Source organism: Podarcis vaucheri (assembly GCF_965113315.1).
Source record: "Podarcis vaucheri genome assembly, chromosome: 11".
Classification (NCBI taxonomy): domain Eukaryota; kingdom Metazoa; phylum Chordata; class Lepidosauria; order Squamata; family Lacertidae; genus Podarcis; species Podarcis vaucheri.
In genome coordinates, this window is record NC_138749.1 from 35,974,850 (window position 1) to 35,991,795 (window position 16,946).

At 42.8% G+C, this 16,946-nt stretch overlaps 1 protein-coding gene across 4 annotated transcripts in view; it reads left to right on the top strand.

Moving 5' to 3' along the window:
* Positions 1-16,946, top strand: part of ADGRV1 (adhesion G protein-coupled receptor V1) — a 247,800-nt gene that overhangs the window by 37,322 nt on the left and 193,532 nt on the right. For all 4 annotated transcript variants that reach the window (XM_082191331.1, XM_082191333.1, XM_082191334.1 and 1 more), the window contains 9 exons: positions 857-983; positions 6,191-6,408; positions 7,587-8,330; positions 9,332-9,705; positions 12,578-12,754; positions 13,130-13,310; positions 13,959-14,161; positions 14,543-14,672; positions 15,781-15,861. In XM_082191331.1, coding sequence (XP_082047457.1) covers positions 857-983; positions 6,191-6,408; positions 7,587-8,330; positions 9,332-9,705; positions 12,578-12,754; positions 13,130-13,310; positions 13,959-14,161; positions 14,543-14,672; positions 15,781-15,861 — 2,235 coding nt within the window. The remainder of the gene's footprint in view (positions 1-856; positions 984-6,190; positions 6,409-7,586; positions 8,331-9,331; positions 9,706-12,577; positions 12,755-13,129; positions 13,311-13,958; positions 14,162-14,542; positions 14,673-15,780; positions 15,862-16,946) is intronic.

The window sequence follows — 16,946 nt, forward strand, 5'->3', positions numbered from 1 at the left end:
CCTTAGCTTTTTTCTTTTAGGCCCTGCTTGGGCAACCTCTGTGTGAGCAGTGGAGGAACAAGACTATGTCTTCCTTCCATGGCTACTAGATGTGCCTGTCTACCTTGGGATGCCCCATAAAAGCAATGTATGGGCATAACATTTGCATAAAACAAGGGGGGAGCTGCCTTCAGCCTGAGGTCCCCATTCCCTTACTGGCAACCTTCCAAGGTCCACATGCCAGCTATGGGCAGTAAGAAGCAAAAGTTGGTGGGGCAAAAGATAGAGCAGGCTACATTCCTCTCTCACAGAAGTCAGAAGTTTCTACACTCCCACCCCATCTGCACATCCTCCAGGCAGACAAGAGGCATTATCACAGTTCACATCCAGCCAGGCAAAATCATTTGAGGAGAATACAGAGATGGGCATGGTCTGGGGAGAGATGGTGTGGCCCAGGGAGAGTTATGAGGGCCAGATAGACCTGGTTGGCTTGAAGTTCTCATCCCAGGCATACAGTCTTCTACACACATATAATCCAACACATATCAACCAGAACTTCACATCCCACATATGCAAAAATCTGTGAAGCAAACCTCTTAATTCAGGCCTGCGTGAGATGGATTTTATGCACACAGACCATATGCACATAAAATTCCCACATATATGTCTGGCAGGACCAAGCTTGAGTGTGTGTGTTGGAGAAAAGCATGCTGTCCCTTTTACAACATACAAAGGGAGAAGGTTGTCTGAATTAGATGGCAGATATATAGAATCTTGGATCTAGAAAAAACGTTAGGCTAGGGTATGGAATTTCCCTCCCCATATATTATGCTGTTTGCTTTTAGCATTATCTTTAAACAAAAAAATTGTTGCTTAGGAGACACAGTGGTCTACGGGTCTGGAATGGCAACAGTAATAATTGAAGCAAATGATGACCCAAATGGCATCTTCTCATTGGAACGTACAGACAAAGCAGTAGAAGAAGGCAAGACCAATGATTTTTTGTAAGTAACACTCAACTAAATGCAGCTTGTCACTTCAGTAAATATCTTGGATCACACTTTCCTGGAATCAATTCAGTCTTACTCGTCCTTGCGACAGTAAGGTTTTAAGCAATCAGAAGTGTTTCAAAAAATGCTTCTATGTCAAAAATTGCACAAGGGGAAAGTTTTTAATATTTGCATAGTTTTAGAAGGAGTTTAACACGTGACTATTTGTATATATGGACCTTTCTTGGAAACAATTCCCTTCTCTCTCTCTCTCTATATATATATTGAGACAATATGATCTGTCAGGGCTGTACCCTTGGGAAAAAATGGAGCCTCCCTTCTGGCATGTGTAAAGGAAAATCCAAGTATGATAACATGCACTGCTTTGTAGAAAGGAAATTATAAGAAACTATAAGGCAATTTATGAAAGTAAATATGCTGAACAGAGTAGATAGTGGGAATCCCTTTCCAAGATAGCCAGCTGAATTGGCAGATCAAGATAATAATGCTATTTCTAAAAATGTTCAAATGGCAACTTTGAATTCTGAATGAACATGTAAATGAAAGTTAAGAATTATAAATAAAAGTGGGAATCATGCTGATGACCCTCCAGATATTGTTGGAGTTGTAGGGGGGGGGTCAGCATGTTGACAAAAACTATGTTAGGGCATCTAGCAAGTTGTGTTCGGTGGAAGTACTTGCTTTGAAAATTTACCTCAAACGATTCTTTTAGTTATATAAAGCTTCTGATGTTTGTTTTCTTTTCTGAATATTTGTGTTAATCCTGAAAGGATTTGGGGAAAGAAAATCAAAACCTGCTTGGCTTGAAAGGACTTTCTGCAGGCTATTATTGATGCTCATTCATGAATGTACCCAGGGCCAGCAGGGTTTAAAAAGTTATTTTTGTTTGACTGATGACCCTTGCTATGCTGCCAATTAACTCAGCAGGAGGTGTAGAATCCGTTGACACTCTTACAAGTGCATTGGTAGGCCATAGAGATAATCTAGTGAAACTCCAGTAATGATTCTGATCTAAATAGCTGTGAAGAGGATTTTCCCTGTGGTGTTTATTTCTCCCCAAAAGTTGCTGCTGATTTCTCTCCCCCCCCCCCCCGAAAAAGAGAGAAAGCTTTTTCTTTATTTAGAATATGACTAAAACTTTTTGAATGGCCTGGCTGTGAGTTGAGAGATTTTTCTTAAATTGGTGAATTATTATCTCAGTATTCTCAAAACATAGCACTCTGTGAGTAAACAAGCCTTTGTTAAACACAGTTGTCCAGTTGAAAAAAGACAAGTGGGGGCACAATGTATCTGCCCTGTAGCAAAAGGGACCTTGGCTATTTCTTGTGACTACTTCAGAGTTTTCCTGTGAAAGAAATTCACTAGGCACCTTTTCCCAAAGCTGGACTGTTACGATTAAGTAAGCTTCCCAGATGCCTTACCTCATTCTATCGTGGCTCTATTTGAACTTTTCAGTGAGTTAATGGAGCGTTATTGTTCCCAAATTAATTAATTACTAAAGCCTTGTTATTGCACATGGTACAGAGGGAGGCAGAATGCCTCTGAATACTGTTTGCTGGGAACTGCAGGTGGGAAGACCGCTGTTGCACCAGGTCCTGCTTGTGGGCTTTTCATAGACACTTGTTGGCTGCTGTGAAAACAAAATGCTGGACTGAATAGGCCTTTGGCTTGATCCAGAAGGCCTCTTCTTATGTTCTTAATAATATATTACATGCAGTGCCGGATTTAAAGGTAAACCATTAGGACTGACCATTAGGTCCAGTCATGACTGACTCTGGGGTTGCGGTGCTCATCTCGCTTTACTGGCCAAGGGAGCCAGCGTACAACTTCCCACCGGAGCGGTACCTATTTATCTATTTGCACTTTGACGTGCTTTCAAACTGCTAGGTTGGCAGAAGGAGGGACTGAGCAACGGGAGCTCACCCCGGCGCGGGGATTCGAACCGCCAACCTTCTGATCATCAAGTCCTAGGCTCTGTGGTTTAACCCACAGCGCCACCCGCGTCCCTAGTGCCAGATTTACTTATAAGCTAAACAAGCTATAGCTTAGGGCCCAACTCTCTTGCGCCCCCCAAAAAAAAATAAAGAAAAAGAAACATGGATGTACATTTCCAAAATATAAGATAAAAAAATAAAATAAAACCTACACACAGCAACAGTGTTTTGTGCTGTGTAGGCTCCTATGATGTAAGAAATGGGCCCCGCCTGCTAGCCTGCTCCCTAAAATATCATTGGTTCACTCATTTCTAACAGCTAGAATTTGTTGTTGACAAATGACAACTGGACATATAGAGGGCCCCCTTACCTTCAGTAGCTTAGGGCCTCATCAAACCTAAATCCGGCCCTGATTATATGTGCCTTGGATGTCAGCTAATGAAAAATATAGAAGATAGAACTATTGTTCACAGAAACTTATGACAGTGTTAATCTTTGTGGACAATGTGATGTATACACAAGAACAAAGGCTTTTTCAGTGAGAACATTGTCATTGTCATCGCCATCTCTGTCTATGCAGCAGAAATCTGCTCCACTTAACCGTGGGGAGGAGTTACGGTGGACCATGTGGCTACCCACTCTCTTCTGGGGGCAGGGGACGAAGTCCCCCATTGCCCGGAGGATCCCGGCCACATCATCAACCAGCCAGCCAATCCGCTGGCTGGGTGTGTGTGTGTGGCCAGGACCCATTTAAGCTTTCTCTCAGCTCGCTTCCTCAATCTGGACCGTTATTGTGTTTGCTGCTCCCACTCCACGGTGCTTGCTGCCCCTTCATGTTGCGCTTGCTGTCTCGTCTGCCATTGCGCTTGGGGCTTCTTTCGTAGACTGAGGACGACCCCGCTAGCTGCCTCCATCCTTCCATGGAATTGCCTTCTGCCTTGGAGTGTGGTATCGTTTATTTGTGTGTGTGCATGATGGGGGTGGGGAAGTGTGGCCACCACCTGCCCCTCCAAGCTTAAGGGTATTCCGTTAAAGGAATCTGGGGGTGTGGATCTTGTCCAAAGCCCGGGGTGGGGCTAGGCGATGCCACAACTGCTTCGGGAACCCTGGTGGAGCTTGAGTTGGTTTGTATCAGTTGGTTTGTACCGGATTCCCTGCGCAATGGGCAGGAGTCAGATATGGTCGGGTCTATTCAATACCTAAGCCAGTACCACTCACATTCTGTAACCAATAAAGTTGTGACCAAAAATTGCCCAATAACATTAACCAAATATCTGTGGGCTGGTGTTTTTTATTTATCATCAAGGGGGGGGGTTATGGGGTCTTGACACGCAAGTGCATGCACAGAGCAGCCTTCAGAACTGAAGTGAAGACCTAAGTTGTGTGGGAGATGTCTCTGAACATTTGAGTTCCTCCTGCACATTGAAAGGAGCCATTTGCAAACAACAGTATCTGGTTTAATACATATTCCCTATAGTTAGTTTATTTCCTACCACTCTCAATAGAAGTTTTATTCTACTTGTAATAACAAGATTCAGTGATGTTATGTTACTTGTCTGATTCATTCTGGATAATTAGTGCTTTTGAGTCTATCTTGCCAAGCAGCCAGTGACTGACAGAACAAATCTTCTGCTCTATGTTTAGTTAACTTGGGCTGTAATCCTGCACCTTGCACAAGCAGAGTAAAGTGCAGATTAGCCTTTCTTAAAAAGCCAATAGCATCGCTCCCTCATTAAGCTGCCTTTACACAGCATGCTGAGAGCAGGAATGGACAAATATATCAATTTCTCATTTTTTTCCAGTCTTAAATTCTGTTCTCTGTAATTATGTTGTCACATGATTAACAGGCAGTTTGCCCTGCCCACCTGTCAAAATGCATCCTGTGGGGCTTGCCAAAGTGATGAGGGGAGAAAAGGAGGAATACATGCAGCAAGTCCCATGCCCTGCCTTTGCTTACAAAACAGACTTTTCTTTTCCCTCTTGTATATCAAGTGAATGGGAAGGAAGGAAGGAAGATGCATTTTTCCATCAAAGGGAGGGGACTTCTTCTGCATACCACTAATGCTTGCAAATGTCTGCCTTGGCCGAGCATAAAGGTAAAGGGACCCCTGACCATTAGGTCCAGTCGCGAACAACTCTGGGGTTGTGGCGCTCATCTCGCTTTACTGGCCGAGCGAGCCGGTGTGCAGCTTCCGGATCATGTGGCCAGTATGACTAAGACGCTTCTGGCGAACCAGAGCAGTGCACAGAAACGTCATTTACCTTCTTGCTGGAGTGGTACCTATTTATCTACTTGGACTTTGACATGCTTTCAAACAGGTAGGTTGTCAGGAGCAGGAACTGAGCAACAGGAGCTCACCCCACCGTGGGGATTTGAACTGCCGACCTTCTGATCAGCAAGCCCAGGCTCTGTGGTTTAGACTACAGCGCCTGATCCTAATAGAACACAAAGCCAAACCCTGCCCATCAGCTGTCAAGTGGAAGCCTAAACCCTGTTTTGGCTGCAAGACCTGTTTGTGCATCCAAGGCAGAATCTAAACCTGCCCTCCTGCCCATCAGCTGGCATTGCAAGTCACACCAGCTGATTGTCAAGTAGGTGTGGTTTGTGTAAAATGACATTGTGGGCTAAATTGGAGCTTATGGCAGGCCAAGATTGGCCACACCCCTACCACAGAGAGTCAATTTACTGCTTGTTTTGCACATTCAATGAAGGTGGCCTATGGCTTCTTGCCAATTCCTTGTGCAACACTTAAGATTTTCTATGAGAGTCTTATATTTTGATTATGGCTCCTGATAATGGTCAGAGTCCACTTAGCTAGTTCTGTGCACCCAGAAGTGCAATGGGTTGCAAATTTTATCAGATGTGTGTCTGTGTGTTGTGCTCATGGAAACAAATTCAAAAATCCTTCACTGGAAGAGCCCAGATTGCCTCTTGAGCATGCATAAAGTAGGTATTTGGATCTCAGCCAGGATTTTTATGATAATGCTTTATCTGATTAAGTATGAACATGAGCCGCAATAGGAACTAAAAGGAGTGAAATGACACCCTCCTTGTTTGCACTGCATTGAGGATGTCTTTTAGGACTGGGCTGCAAATGCAGATAAATAAACCTGGGTGTTCTTTGCTTCCTTCCCAAGAAGGTATTGTAGATGGATTATGTGGAGAAACATGAAATGCATTCATATTATATCTGTATTTTTGTTCTTGTTGTTCTTGATGCCACCTGTCTGAGAAATGACTCTTGTTTGTGTCCATCTACTGCACAGGGTTCTGAGACACAGAGGCCACTTTGGCAATGTTTCCTTGGCATGGCAGCTGTTTGAAAATGATTCTGCTTTGGACCCAGGAGAAGAGTTTTATCAAGTCTGTGGGGTTGTCTGGTTCTTGGATGGCCAGCAATCACGGCCTATAACTCTCCATGCCATTCCAGACAAAATCCCCGAATTCAATGAATTTTACACGCTAAAGCTGGTGAATGCTTCAGGTACATTGGGGAAACCCAGCCAGATGGGCGGGGTACAAATAATAAATTATTATTATTATTATTATTTATTATTACATTGGGAACGGGGGGGGGGGGTCCCCTTGTCCAAATCTGAAGAAACAGCACAGAAGTGTTGGCTTACATAGTTACAATGGGGAAAGCCGTAAGAGCAACTGCTTCTCACGCAGAAGACCCTGACATCTACAGGTGGCGAGAACCCTGCCTGAAACCCTGGAGGTCCACTGAAAGTCATTGTGTAGACAGTACTGAGCTAGATAGAAAACAAGACCAATTGTTTATTATTGTCAAAATGCTCCACATTCCAGGGAACACTACTAGAGAAAATGATAATCAAATGATAAAACCAGCAGTGATTAGTGGAGGGTGGGCATGGCGTCTTCCTGGCAGATGCACTGAGCTTGTCCAAGAAGGATGGCATCAAGGCTGAGGGAGCTGCAGGTTGCTGGCTTCCCCATAGGTACACTCTGCCAACCCAGAGCTCTCCCAGCCTTGCTGCTGCTCTGCTCCTGATCAGCACAGTGCTACTGCCAGGAGGATGCCACTGCTACACAGACCCCTCATGAACTACTGCCAGCTTTATCATTTAATTCTGCTGATTAGCCACTCTTAGTTCTCTACAATTCTTTCAGCTGTCATTTTAAAAAATAAAATAAAAGGGAAAGAGAACCTGCCCAAGTGACGCTGACACAAAAACCTCACATGTATACCAATTTGGGGAAAAAGGAAAATTAATAAACAAATTTACCACCCACCCTCTCTCCACCACTCTCTCCTCCAACCTCTCTTCACCTTCAGCCCTATGCCATATACAACATTGTCTTACATTGAATGTAGCTAAGAGACTCTATGATCTGAAAAAAGTGACATTGCATTTTTTTTTTGTAATTCAATATAATCTTTAATAAAAATTATTTCAAAAAAAATATGTAGTAGTAACTGCACTTTTGGCTGGGAAAGGTGTAGTTTTGTAGCCAAATGAAAAGTCGAGTTCAAATCCCCACGCATCTGTGAATTTCACTGGGTGATAAAATATGTGAGGGATGAAGATTATGGGTGCTGTTCTGAACTCCTTCGTAGAAGGATAGGATTTAGAAAGAAATGTTAATAATTATGAAGTTAATAAAGAATTTTGTTAAACTTTTATTTTAATATTTCAGGTGGTTTCCCAGGTCCTGGTGGTCAGTTAGCTGAAACCAACCTTTCTGTCACTGTGATGATCCCATTCAATGACGATCCCTTTGGAGTCTTTATCCTAGATCCCAAAAGCCAGGAGAGGGAGATAGCAGAAGATGTACTGTCTGAAGATGATATGTCCCACATTACCAACTTTACAGTTTTGAGGCAGCAGGGAACGTTTGGAGATGTCCGGATTGGCTGGGAAATAGTATCCAGTACATTCAAAGAAGGGTTACCTCCAATGATTGATTGCTTGTTGCTGGGAAGATTTTCAAATGTGGTGCAGTCACAGCCTCACATGCGACGTCATCACACTGGAACAGATGCTTTGTTTTTTAGTGGTGAAGAGGATGCGTATGGGGTCATCGAACCCGAGTTCCACGTCAGTAAGAACAGAACGCTTGCCAAATTCACATTTTCAGCATGGGTGATTCCTAGTGCCAATAGTGATGGATTTCTCCTGGCAAAGGACGATGGCAGTGGGACAATGTATTATGGAGTGAAAATCCACACAAATGAATCTCATGTTTCTGTAAGGCTTCATTACATGCCGCAGCCGTCAAACGTGACATATGTGGCTAAGATCACGGTCATGAAATACTTAGAGGAAAACATTTGGCTCCACCTTCTGATTACACTGGATGATGGCATAATTGAGTTTTTCATTGATGGAAGTCCTGTGCATGGAGGCATCAAGAGCCTCAAAGGAGAAGCAATTGCTGATGGTAAGCAGTATGTCATGTATCAACCTTTCTCTTTTATATCTGGAATTTGACAGGTCCAAACTCCATTCAGGGAAGAAAAAGAACATATTCCAGTTACTGGAATCATTTTCAGTTGTTAAATATTTTTTTCTTGTGCAGGAAATCTAGCAACATACTTGCAAAAAATGATATTAAATCTCTCTGTGTGTGTTTTTGTTGTTGTACAAGCCAGTGACAGGATATAGCATACAGTGATTGTTCACATTCTTAAAAGTATAATATAAATATATAACAATGTCGACTTCAGTTCTCCAGGACCATTCAGCAACCATTCCTGCATGCATATCTCTATTCTCAATCACAAACTGCATAGACATGTCTAGTTTGCTAGAAGCAGGTGTGCTAATCAGCCTTGGAAGTGGCATGAATATTTGTTTGTATAATATTGCATTGTCCCTTTGCCACTGGCCTGATTCAGAAAAAATGGGAAACCATGGCTTATCCACCTTCTCTTTTCTTCCTTCTCACATGCACAAGCAGACTGAAAGCTTCCCCTTCCCTCTTTGAACAAACCACAGTTCCTCATCATGTCCGAATTCCATAACTTAGTCCTGTTCTAACTGTGGCTAGACAAACCCAGCTAGGATCAAACCATTGTTTCCTGTAGCACCTGCAGGTTGTTGGTTTTTCGCAGTCATCAATATATCAACTCTTTTATATTGAAGCACAACAGCAAAGCAGCACTCTTTTGAGCTGCTTTAAACTGTGTTTTGAATGTAATTTATATACAATGAAAGCATAACATACATCAAAGGGAAACATTCTATTTTATGTGATGAAATACAACATGAATGATTATCATTCAACAAATCTAGAGGAGCACAGTATGGAATTCATCCATCCTAATAAAGGGACTTTTAAAAAGGGTGGCATTTGATCTGATGCATATATGGGAGAAGAAGGGCATTTTTAATCACCTTTCAGGTGTGAAAATCAATTTACATTTGTGTTTCTTTTTCTAGGTCCAGGAATAATGAGAGTTGGTGCCGGTATGAATGGTAGCAGCAGGTACACAGGGCTGATGCAAGATGTAAGACTTTATGAACATAAACTGAGCAAGGAAGAAATTTATGAACTTCATGCCACTCCAGCAAGGGCTGACTTGCACCCCATCTCTGGATACCTAGAATACCGACAGGGAGAAACCAATAAAACATTCATTGTTTCAGCCAGAGATGACAAAGAAGAAGAAGGAGAGGAACTGTTTATTCTTAAGCTTATTTCTGTTCATGGGCGAGCACGAATTTCACAAGAAAACACAACTGGGACACTGAGAATCCAGAAGAGCGATAATGCCAATGGTCTATTTGGTTTTACAGGAGCATGCATCCCAGAGGTAGGAAATGGTGGCTAGAATGCTAGACTAAGACATGGGAAATCCAGGTTCAAATCCTAATTCAGCTGCGGAACTCATTGTATGACCCTGGACCAGTCACTCCCTCTCAGCCTGAGCTACTTCAGAGGTTTTGTTGTGAAGATTACAATGGGGGGAAATGGACAGAACCGTGTTTGCCACATTGAGCTTGAAGGAACTGTAGTATTATAATAACAACAACAACAACAAAGATAAATGAAGCTTAAGAATGCCTAAGACCTGATGTGTAACAGTGTGAGCTATGTTTTACTCAGAGTAGATGCATTAAATTTAATGGCAATGACTAATTTCAGTAGGTCTACCCTGAGTAAAACATAGTTGCACAACACCCCTTATTTCAAATCTCACCTCAACCACCAACTCACTAGGTCAGTGTTTCCCAACCACTGTTCCGTGGCACACTAGTGTGCCGCGAGATGTTGCCTGGTGTGCCGCGGGAAAAATTAAAAAAAATTCGATTGGGGCGCCGTCACTAGATGACCCCTGGGGTCCCCTCCCTCCCTCCCGCTCTGCGCCTCCCTCCTCCTCCTCCTCCTCTGGGGAGGCCCTTCCTGGCTCTCGGCCAAGGCTTGGCAGCTGCCACTCACTCACTCGCTCGCCCACCCGTCCCTCCATCCCTGCACCTGGCCTCTCCCCCTCTGTCCCCGGCGTGGGGGCTGCCGGGATCCGTAGTCCCTTCGCCCTTGGGCTCCGCGCCCGCGCGGGGTGCACAAACTACGTTTCCCAGCGTGGCCTAGCGGGCCGGGCATTTTGTTTGAAGCGCTCTTCTCCCGGCCATGGAATGAGCGCGGCGGCGGCCGGGCAGGCAGGGGCTCTTCCGCGCAGACCCCGCGCAGCCTGCCTGCGCCCCCGCGGAGATCGGGCGGCAGGATGGAGCCCGGGGATCCCCGCGGAGGCGGAGCGGCGGAGGCTGCCCCCCAGGTAGGGCTGCGTCGGGGTTTTTTTATTTTTGCAATGCTGCATCTGCGCCGGAGGGGACGCATCGGACCGCGGGGAGACCCCTTGGCGGGCGTGCAAGGCAATGCATGCGTGCAGGCGTTGCATGGAGTGCAGTGCAATGCAATGGCAACGCGGTGCCCTGCATGCATGCATGCAACTTCCACCGGCGCTCTGGACTTGGCAGGTGAGGGGGGTCCCCAGTGGGCGGCAGAGAGAGCCGGGAGGGCGAAGGGGAGCCGGGGGAGAGCAGCGCTGCTCCCCGAGCCGAGCCCGGGGGGAAACTTCGGCGTCGTTGCGCCGGGTGTTGGAAGCGGAGGCTGGCGGGGGCCCCTCACCTGCAAAACCTGGTCGCCTCTCATATATTTCGTGCATTGCATTCATCGCCCGCTTTCTCCTCCAAGGAGCTCCCGGGGGCGCACGTGGTTCTCCCCGTGTTATCCTCGCAACAGCAGCCCTGCGAGGTGGGTCAGGCGAGTGGCCCAAGGGAGCACCCAGGGATTGTCCTGGCCAGGTGGGGTGATTTGAACCCTGCTCTCTGCCCGGTCTTCGTCCTCATTTAGCCCCCACATGTGCATGACTGTGTATGACTGAGGTTTTCCCCCCTCGTCTTGGCTATGGTGTGAGTCTGTGCTGTTAATTAATGGGGTTCTGCCTTCGGAGAAGATGAGCCAGCCCTCAAGGAGGTGATTATGTAATTTGCTAGCAATTCATGTCCCTCCCGGCGTGACGCTGCGCGCTGACGTCACGGGGCTGTAATGGTGGTGTGCCTCGAGATTTTTTTCATGAAACAAGTGTGCCTTTGCCCAAAAAAGGTTGGGAAACACTGCACTAGGTGGCCTTATTTTTCTCTCAGTCTCAGCCTGTTATCTGCAATACAGGAATAATGACATTGATCTACCTTAAGAGAGCTGTTGTAAGAATGATTGAGATGCCATACGTGAATTTTTTTGAACACTCTTAAGATGTTATAAAATATTAAGGACTGTAATTATTATAATCATCTAGGGACAGCAATAAAGAGAAGGATAAAGTGTCTAACTAAAGAACTTGCAATTTAATACCCACTTGTAAATTACGCATAATGTATATTGGTCTTGTTGCCTGAAAATCCTTCATACCAGCAATACATCATCTTGGGGAAAATGATGCTTCAGTTATTCAGATACTTGCAGGGATGAAATATGTAATCAGCTATTGCCATATGTTCCAGCAGTCACATGGCGCATCAGCCAGAAAGTTTTGAGTGGTTTTTGTGTGTGTGTGTGTGTGTGTGTATGTATGTGTGTGTGTTCGTGTGTGTGTGTGTGTGTGTGTGTGTGTGTGTAGCAACCCAAATGCCTTATCATTGTATGAAGCTGAGCTTTAATAAGCTGCAGAGGACTTTATAAGGAGCAGCAGTGACTGGAGGAACCAGTGTGGTGTAATGCCTAGAGTGCTACCCAATCACCATCTCTCAACCTAACTTACCTCACGGGGTTATTGTGAGAATACAATATGGGTGTGACCTCACATATTGCCTTGAGGTCCCTGGAGGAAAGGCAGGATATAAATCAGATAAATAACTACATTGTTAACTGGTAACAGGCTGCACAAGAAACTTAAGGTGTTGTGATTCTGTAAAGGATTTGGGAATATGATATAGACAATAGCATGATGAGGAATGAAGGCAGGAGTAGCAGAAGCTCTTCTTCTAATGGCTCAAAATAGAAATTTAAGTTATATTTTGGGGCTCCCCCTTTATATGAATGAACTTAGATTGTTCCAGAAATAAATTTTATTGTTTTGAATATCACAAGTGTAAAATGATGTTACCTTTTTATGCAAACCTCAAAACAAATAGTTTTCTGTTTCCTTAATATTTTACTATATTGTAAGCCTTCTTATTTCCTTATAGGTGGCTGATGAAGGTTCTACTATATCTTGTGTAGTGGAGCGCACCAGGGGAGCTCTGGACTATGTTTTTGTGCATTATAGTATCTCCCAGATCAATTCTGATGGCATTAATTACTCAGTTGCTGATTTTGCTAACACTAGTGGAATGATCACATTCCTCCCTTTGCAGAGATCAGAGGTAAATTCATCTTCTTGTTGAAGTTAATGATCTGTTGAGTCTTTGAACATTTACTTTTCCTGTATATATTATTCAGTCTTGTGTCTTGTATGTGAGGATTAGCCAACATGGTGTCTTTCAAAAGTTGTTGGACTCCTAACTAGCATCAGCTCCAGCAAGCATTGGCCAATGCCCAGGAATGATGGGAGTCGTAGCCCAACAATATTGGGATGGGACTGCATTGGCTTTCTCTGCAGTGTATGGAATAATATGTTTGGAGGACTATAAATGTGCTTTTTAAGACAGGAAAAGGCCAGTTATTATTAACCATTGCAGCAACATATTTGTATTTCTCAATGCAATCATTTTCATTTAATTTGTCTTCTTTGTATCCAGGTTTTGAATTTGTTTGTGCTTGATGATGATATTCCTGAGCTGAATGAATATTTCCAGGTGACTTTAGTGTCTGCTGTTGCAGGGGATGGAAAAATAGGTTCAACCCCAACTAGTGGAGCAAGCATAGATCCAGAGAAAGAAACTACCTATGTTACCATCAAAGCCAGTGACCACCCTTATGGTAATGGTGATAGATAATATATTATTCATGTTTAGATTAACCATAAGATCTCCACATTCCTTTATTGGTTTTCCCATTTGCTGGGTACAGTTAATATCTAAGTTATTGCTTTTACTAGGTATTTTAAAACACTCACCAAAATACTTTTTCTGTATTTGTACGGAGATGCATAAGAAATTCTAGCAGCATATACCAGCACACTACTTGTTTGTGTCAACCCATAGTTTGTTTTACACTGTGGTTTAATATTGCATGCAAACAAGGCCAGAGAGACAACACTAACTAGAAACTATTTTCAGTGGGCACATTGGTTTAATTCAAAATCATGTGCAACCATTTAGAGGGGAAAGTAAGGGAAAGAATGACCATATCCCATGCTCTGAATATTTAGCCATGTCCAAATGACAAATGTTTATGAATTAAACTTAGGTATTATAAACTGGCTTTAACTTAAAGCTGTTGTTATGCCTTTTTACAACAAATGACAAACTGCTGCTGTTGTTGCTTACAGTATTGTATTTTAAAGATTGTTTACTACATGTGTTTACTACAGCAATAAAGTATTTTAAAATCCAAAACAGCGTTATAGTCTAGCAACTTTGTTTCGCTGCAGATAGAATGATGAGAGTTGTATCTTGTCTCCACCAGGTTTGTTGCAGTTCTCAGTGGGGGAGCCTCCAGTGGACATTGATGACATCATTCTTCCAGCTACCACAGCTCCCCACATTACAGTCAAGGAAGAAATTGGACATGTCAGGTTGCTTGTGGTTCGAGCACAAGGCCTGCTAGGAATGGTTCTTGTACAATACAAAACGGTTTCACTGACAGCATTCAGTCCTCAAGATTATCAGGTATGAGTAGCAGACTAAAAGAGGTGACAGATACGAATCAGCTCTCGCTCTCTCTGTTTCCTGTTGTGCATCCAATGTATGATCTTCAATCAGGAGCTTTTAAATGTAATAATTGTATGTAACTTTTGATCAGGACATGAAGAAAAGGCAGTATTTACAGTCCAGAGTCCAAGCTGGTGCGAGTGCCCATTTGGAGATTCCATGGAGCCTCCTGCTTGGCTTCTCTTGCCTGCATGGCATATCTGCCCTGATAAAAGCAAGCTTGTATAAATAATACAGTCTGTGTAAAGTTTATTTCTGATTATCTCTCTTTTATCAGTCAACTCATACTGATACAATGGCAAGTTTTAAGCAAAAGTATAAATAGCCTTTTTACTGCAGGGTATTACAGGCACCTTGGAATTTCTGCCAGGAGAAAGATACAAGTACATTATCGTTAACATTACAGATAATTCTATCCCTGAGCTGGAAAAGGCTTTTAAAGTGGAACTGCTGAATCCGGATGGAGCAGGTACAGGTTCATAGATCTGCTTTTCTCCACATGTACATGTTAGGGTTTTTTTTTTAAAGTTTATTATACCCAGACCATTCGTGGAAACTTGATATTTCAAAGGTTTCCAAAGATTCAAACCCCCATCCCCAATGTAGATTACTAATCTCTAATATTCTTTTGTTCATTGCATATCAACATTATTGCTGAACACAGAGCAGTGTTCCATAGAAAGTTGGAATGGCCAAACGCTGCAGGTAGCATGAGATCATTGTCACCTAATGGTCCACCTTATTGCAGTTCTTTTAAATGGTGGGAGGTATGAAATTATATGAAGTCATAGGAGGAACAACAGAACGTTATACTGAGTCCAAACATTGGGGCATCTAACTCAGTTTTGTCTACACTGACTGGCAGCAGCCCTCCAGGGTTTCAGGCAGGCATCTCTCCCAGCCCTTCCCGGAGATGCCAAGGTTTGAACCTGAGGCCTTCTGTATGCATACCAGGTGCTCTACCAGTGAGCTTCTACTCTAGTTGCCATGTTCATTTTAGCATCACCCAGAGCTGAAATTACCGCTTATTACTCACTGTTAAGTTCTGCTGTTGTGCTTGTATAAGAGCTTGGAGCACCATTAACTTCTATTCTCTTCAAGAATAGGTTCTTTTCTGTAGGCAACTTAACATTCAGTACCTAAAAGCATTAGGGGAGGGATTTCTTAAAGAAGCAGAAAAGCAACGTACTTAAAAGCCAGCTAATTAATTAAATCCTTTATTGTGTGCATTTGTGTCATTGGCTTTTACAGCACCCATTATTCTACTAAGTTTGCAGCAGTCTCTTTTGTTTATGGGCTCTGTCATTTCAAACTTATATTCTCTTCCACTTCTAAAATATCAAGGATCTGTCACTGATGCCTCAGTACCCACAGTTGGGTGAAATGAATCAATAGTATGTGTCTCCTGTCTTCTTAGCTTTTATCAGCATTCTATAAGCTTGCAAAGCCTTTTAAAGTTTTTCAGGAATATCTTCTTCATTTGCTTTTTTCTCCAGAGTTGTGTTAAAGTGCTTTTTCTCTCCTGCGTTTTATGTATGTGTATGTATATTTGTGTATTTCTGTGTGTGTCCTTGAAGTTGCTGAGCTCTTTAATGAAGCCAGTGGTAGTGGTGATGGGGACTTGGACTTCTTCCTTCCTGCTGCTGTCCATCAACGTGGTAAGCTGCTTATTCTGAATTTTCATCTGAATTGACCACTGAAATGTTTTGCCGTAACTGACATACCTTGCCATGGTGTTTTCCATGAGCTAGTTGGGGTTTTTTTTGGCTTCAGTGATTCAGCTCACTGACACAATTTCTTTGTAAATAATAATTATTTTGTGTTATTCCTTTCTACCAAGTATCCCCTTATACTGAGCCCGGCCTTGGCTGGGGAGGGCGGGGTATAAATAAAAATTATTATTATTATTATTATTATTAGTCTGATCATGTTTTTCTTGGAATTGTCCCACTGTCTTCAGTGGGACCCGCTTCCAAAATCTGCATCAGTTTACAGGTTGGGTTGCATTTGACCTGTTATAACTTCTTCTTAGACTTACTCTGAATAATTGTCACATTTCAAAGTAAAATATAATTTGAAACTAGTAGTTTGATACAGTAGCTGAAAATCTGTGCTGATACAGAGTACAGTACCTGATTTTGACTGGTTTGTTTTTTTCAAGTATTCTAGTCTAAAACTAATCACACATATTCAGAAGTGCTTTGATCATGTTGTCTTGCTGTTTTAAAATTTCATGCTTTCCTAGTTATGTCAGGAGGCAGATGTAAAGCAACAGTAGGAGAAGGGAGCCTATTATTTCCTCGCAAGTTAACTTGGAGGAACATTTTCCCATGAAATCCATTTTCAGGACAACATTGTCACTTCCTCTTAGGAATATAATTCCTTCAAGGTTTTTAAAGATAAAATGCCAACAAAAACCCCTTCCTTATTTAACTCTAATTAAAACACTTAATCTGGAGCATTGTTTTCCCCTCCCTGTTGTCTTCTCTCTAGTGATCCTTTCCTCCATTTTCATGATAGCTTATCGTCTCTACTTTCCCAAACCTTTTAAAAAACCTCAAAAATGCAAATTTTTACCACTTCTCTCTGTGTTTTTTCTTAGATTGACAGTACCTGTATTGATTGTATCATTTTTGTTTTGTTTCATACTGTTAATTTATTTTTGCAGTATAATTCTTCAAAAGCATTCCCCCCCAAGCTATTAAAAACAAAATGCTGTTCAATAGTGCTATGGCCAACAGCT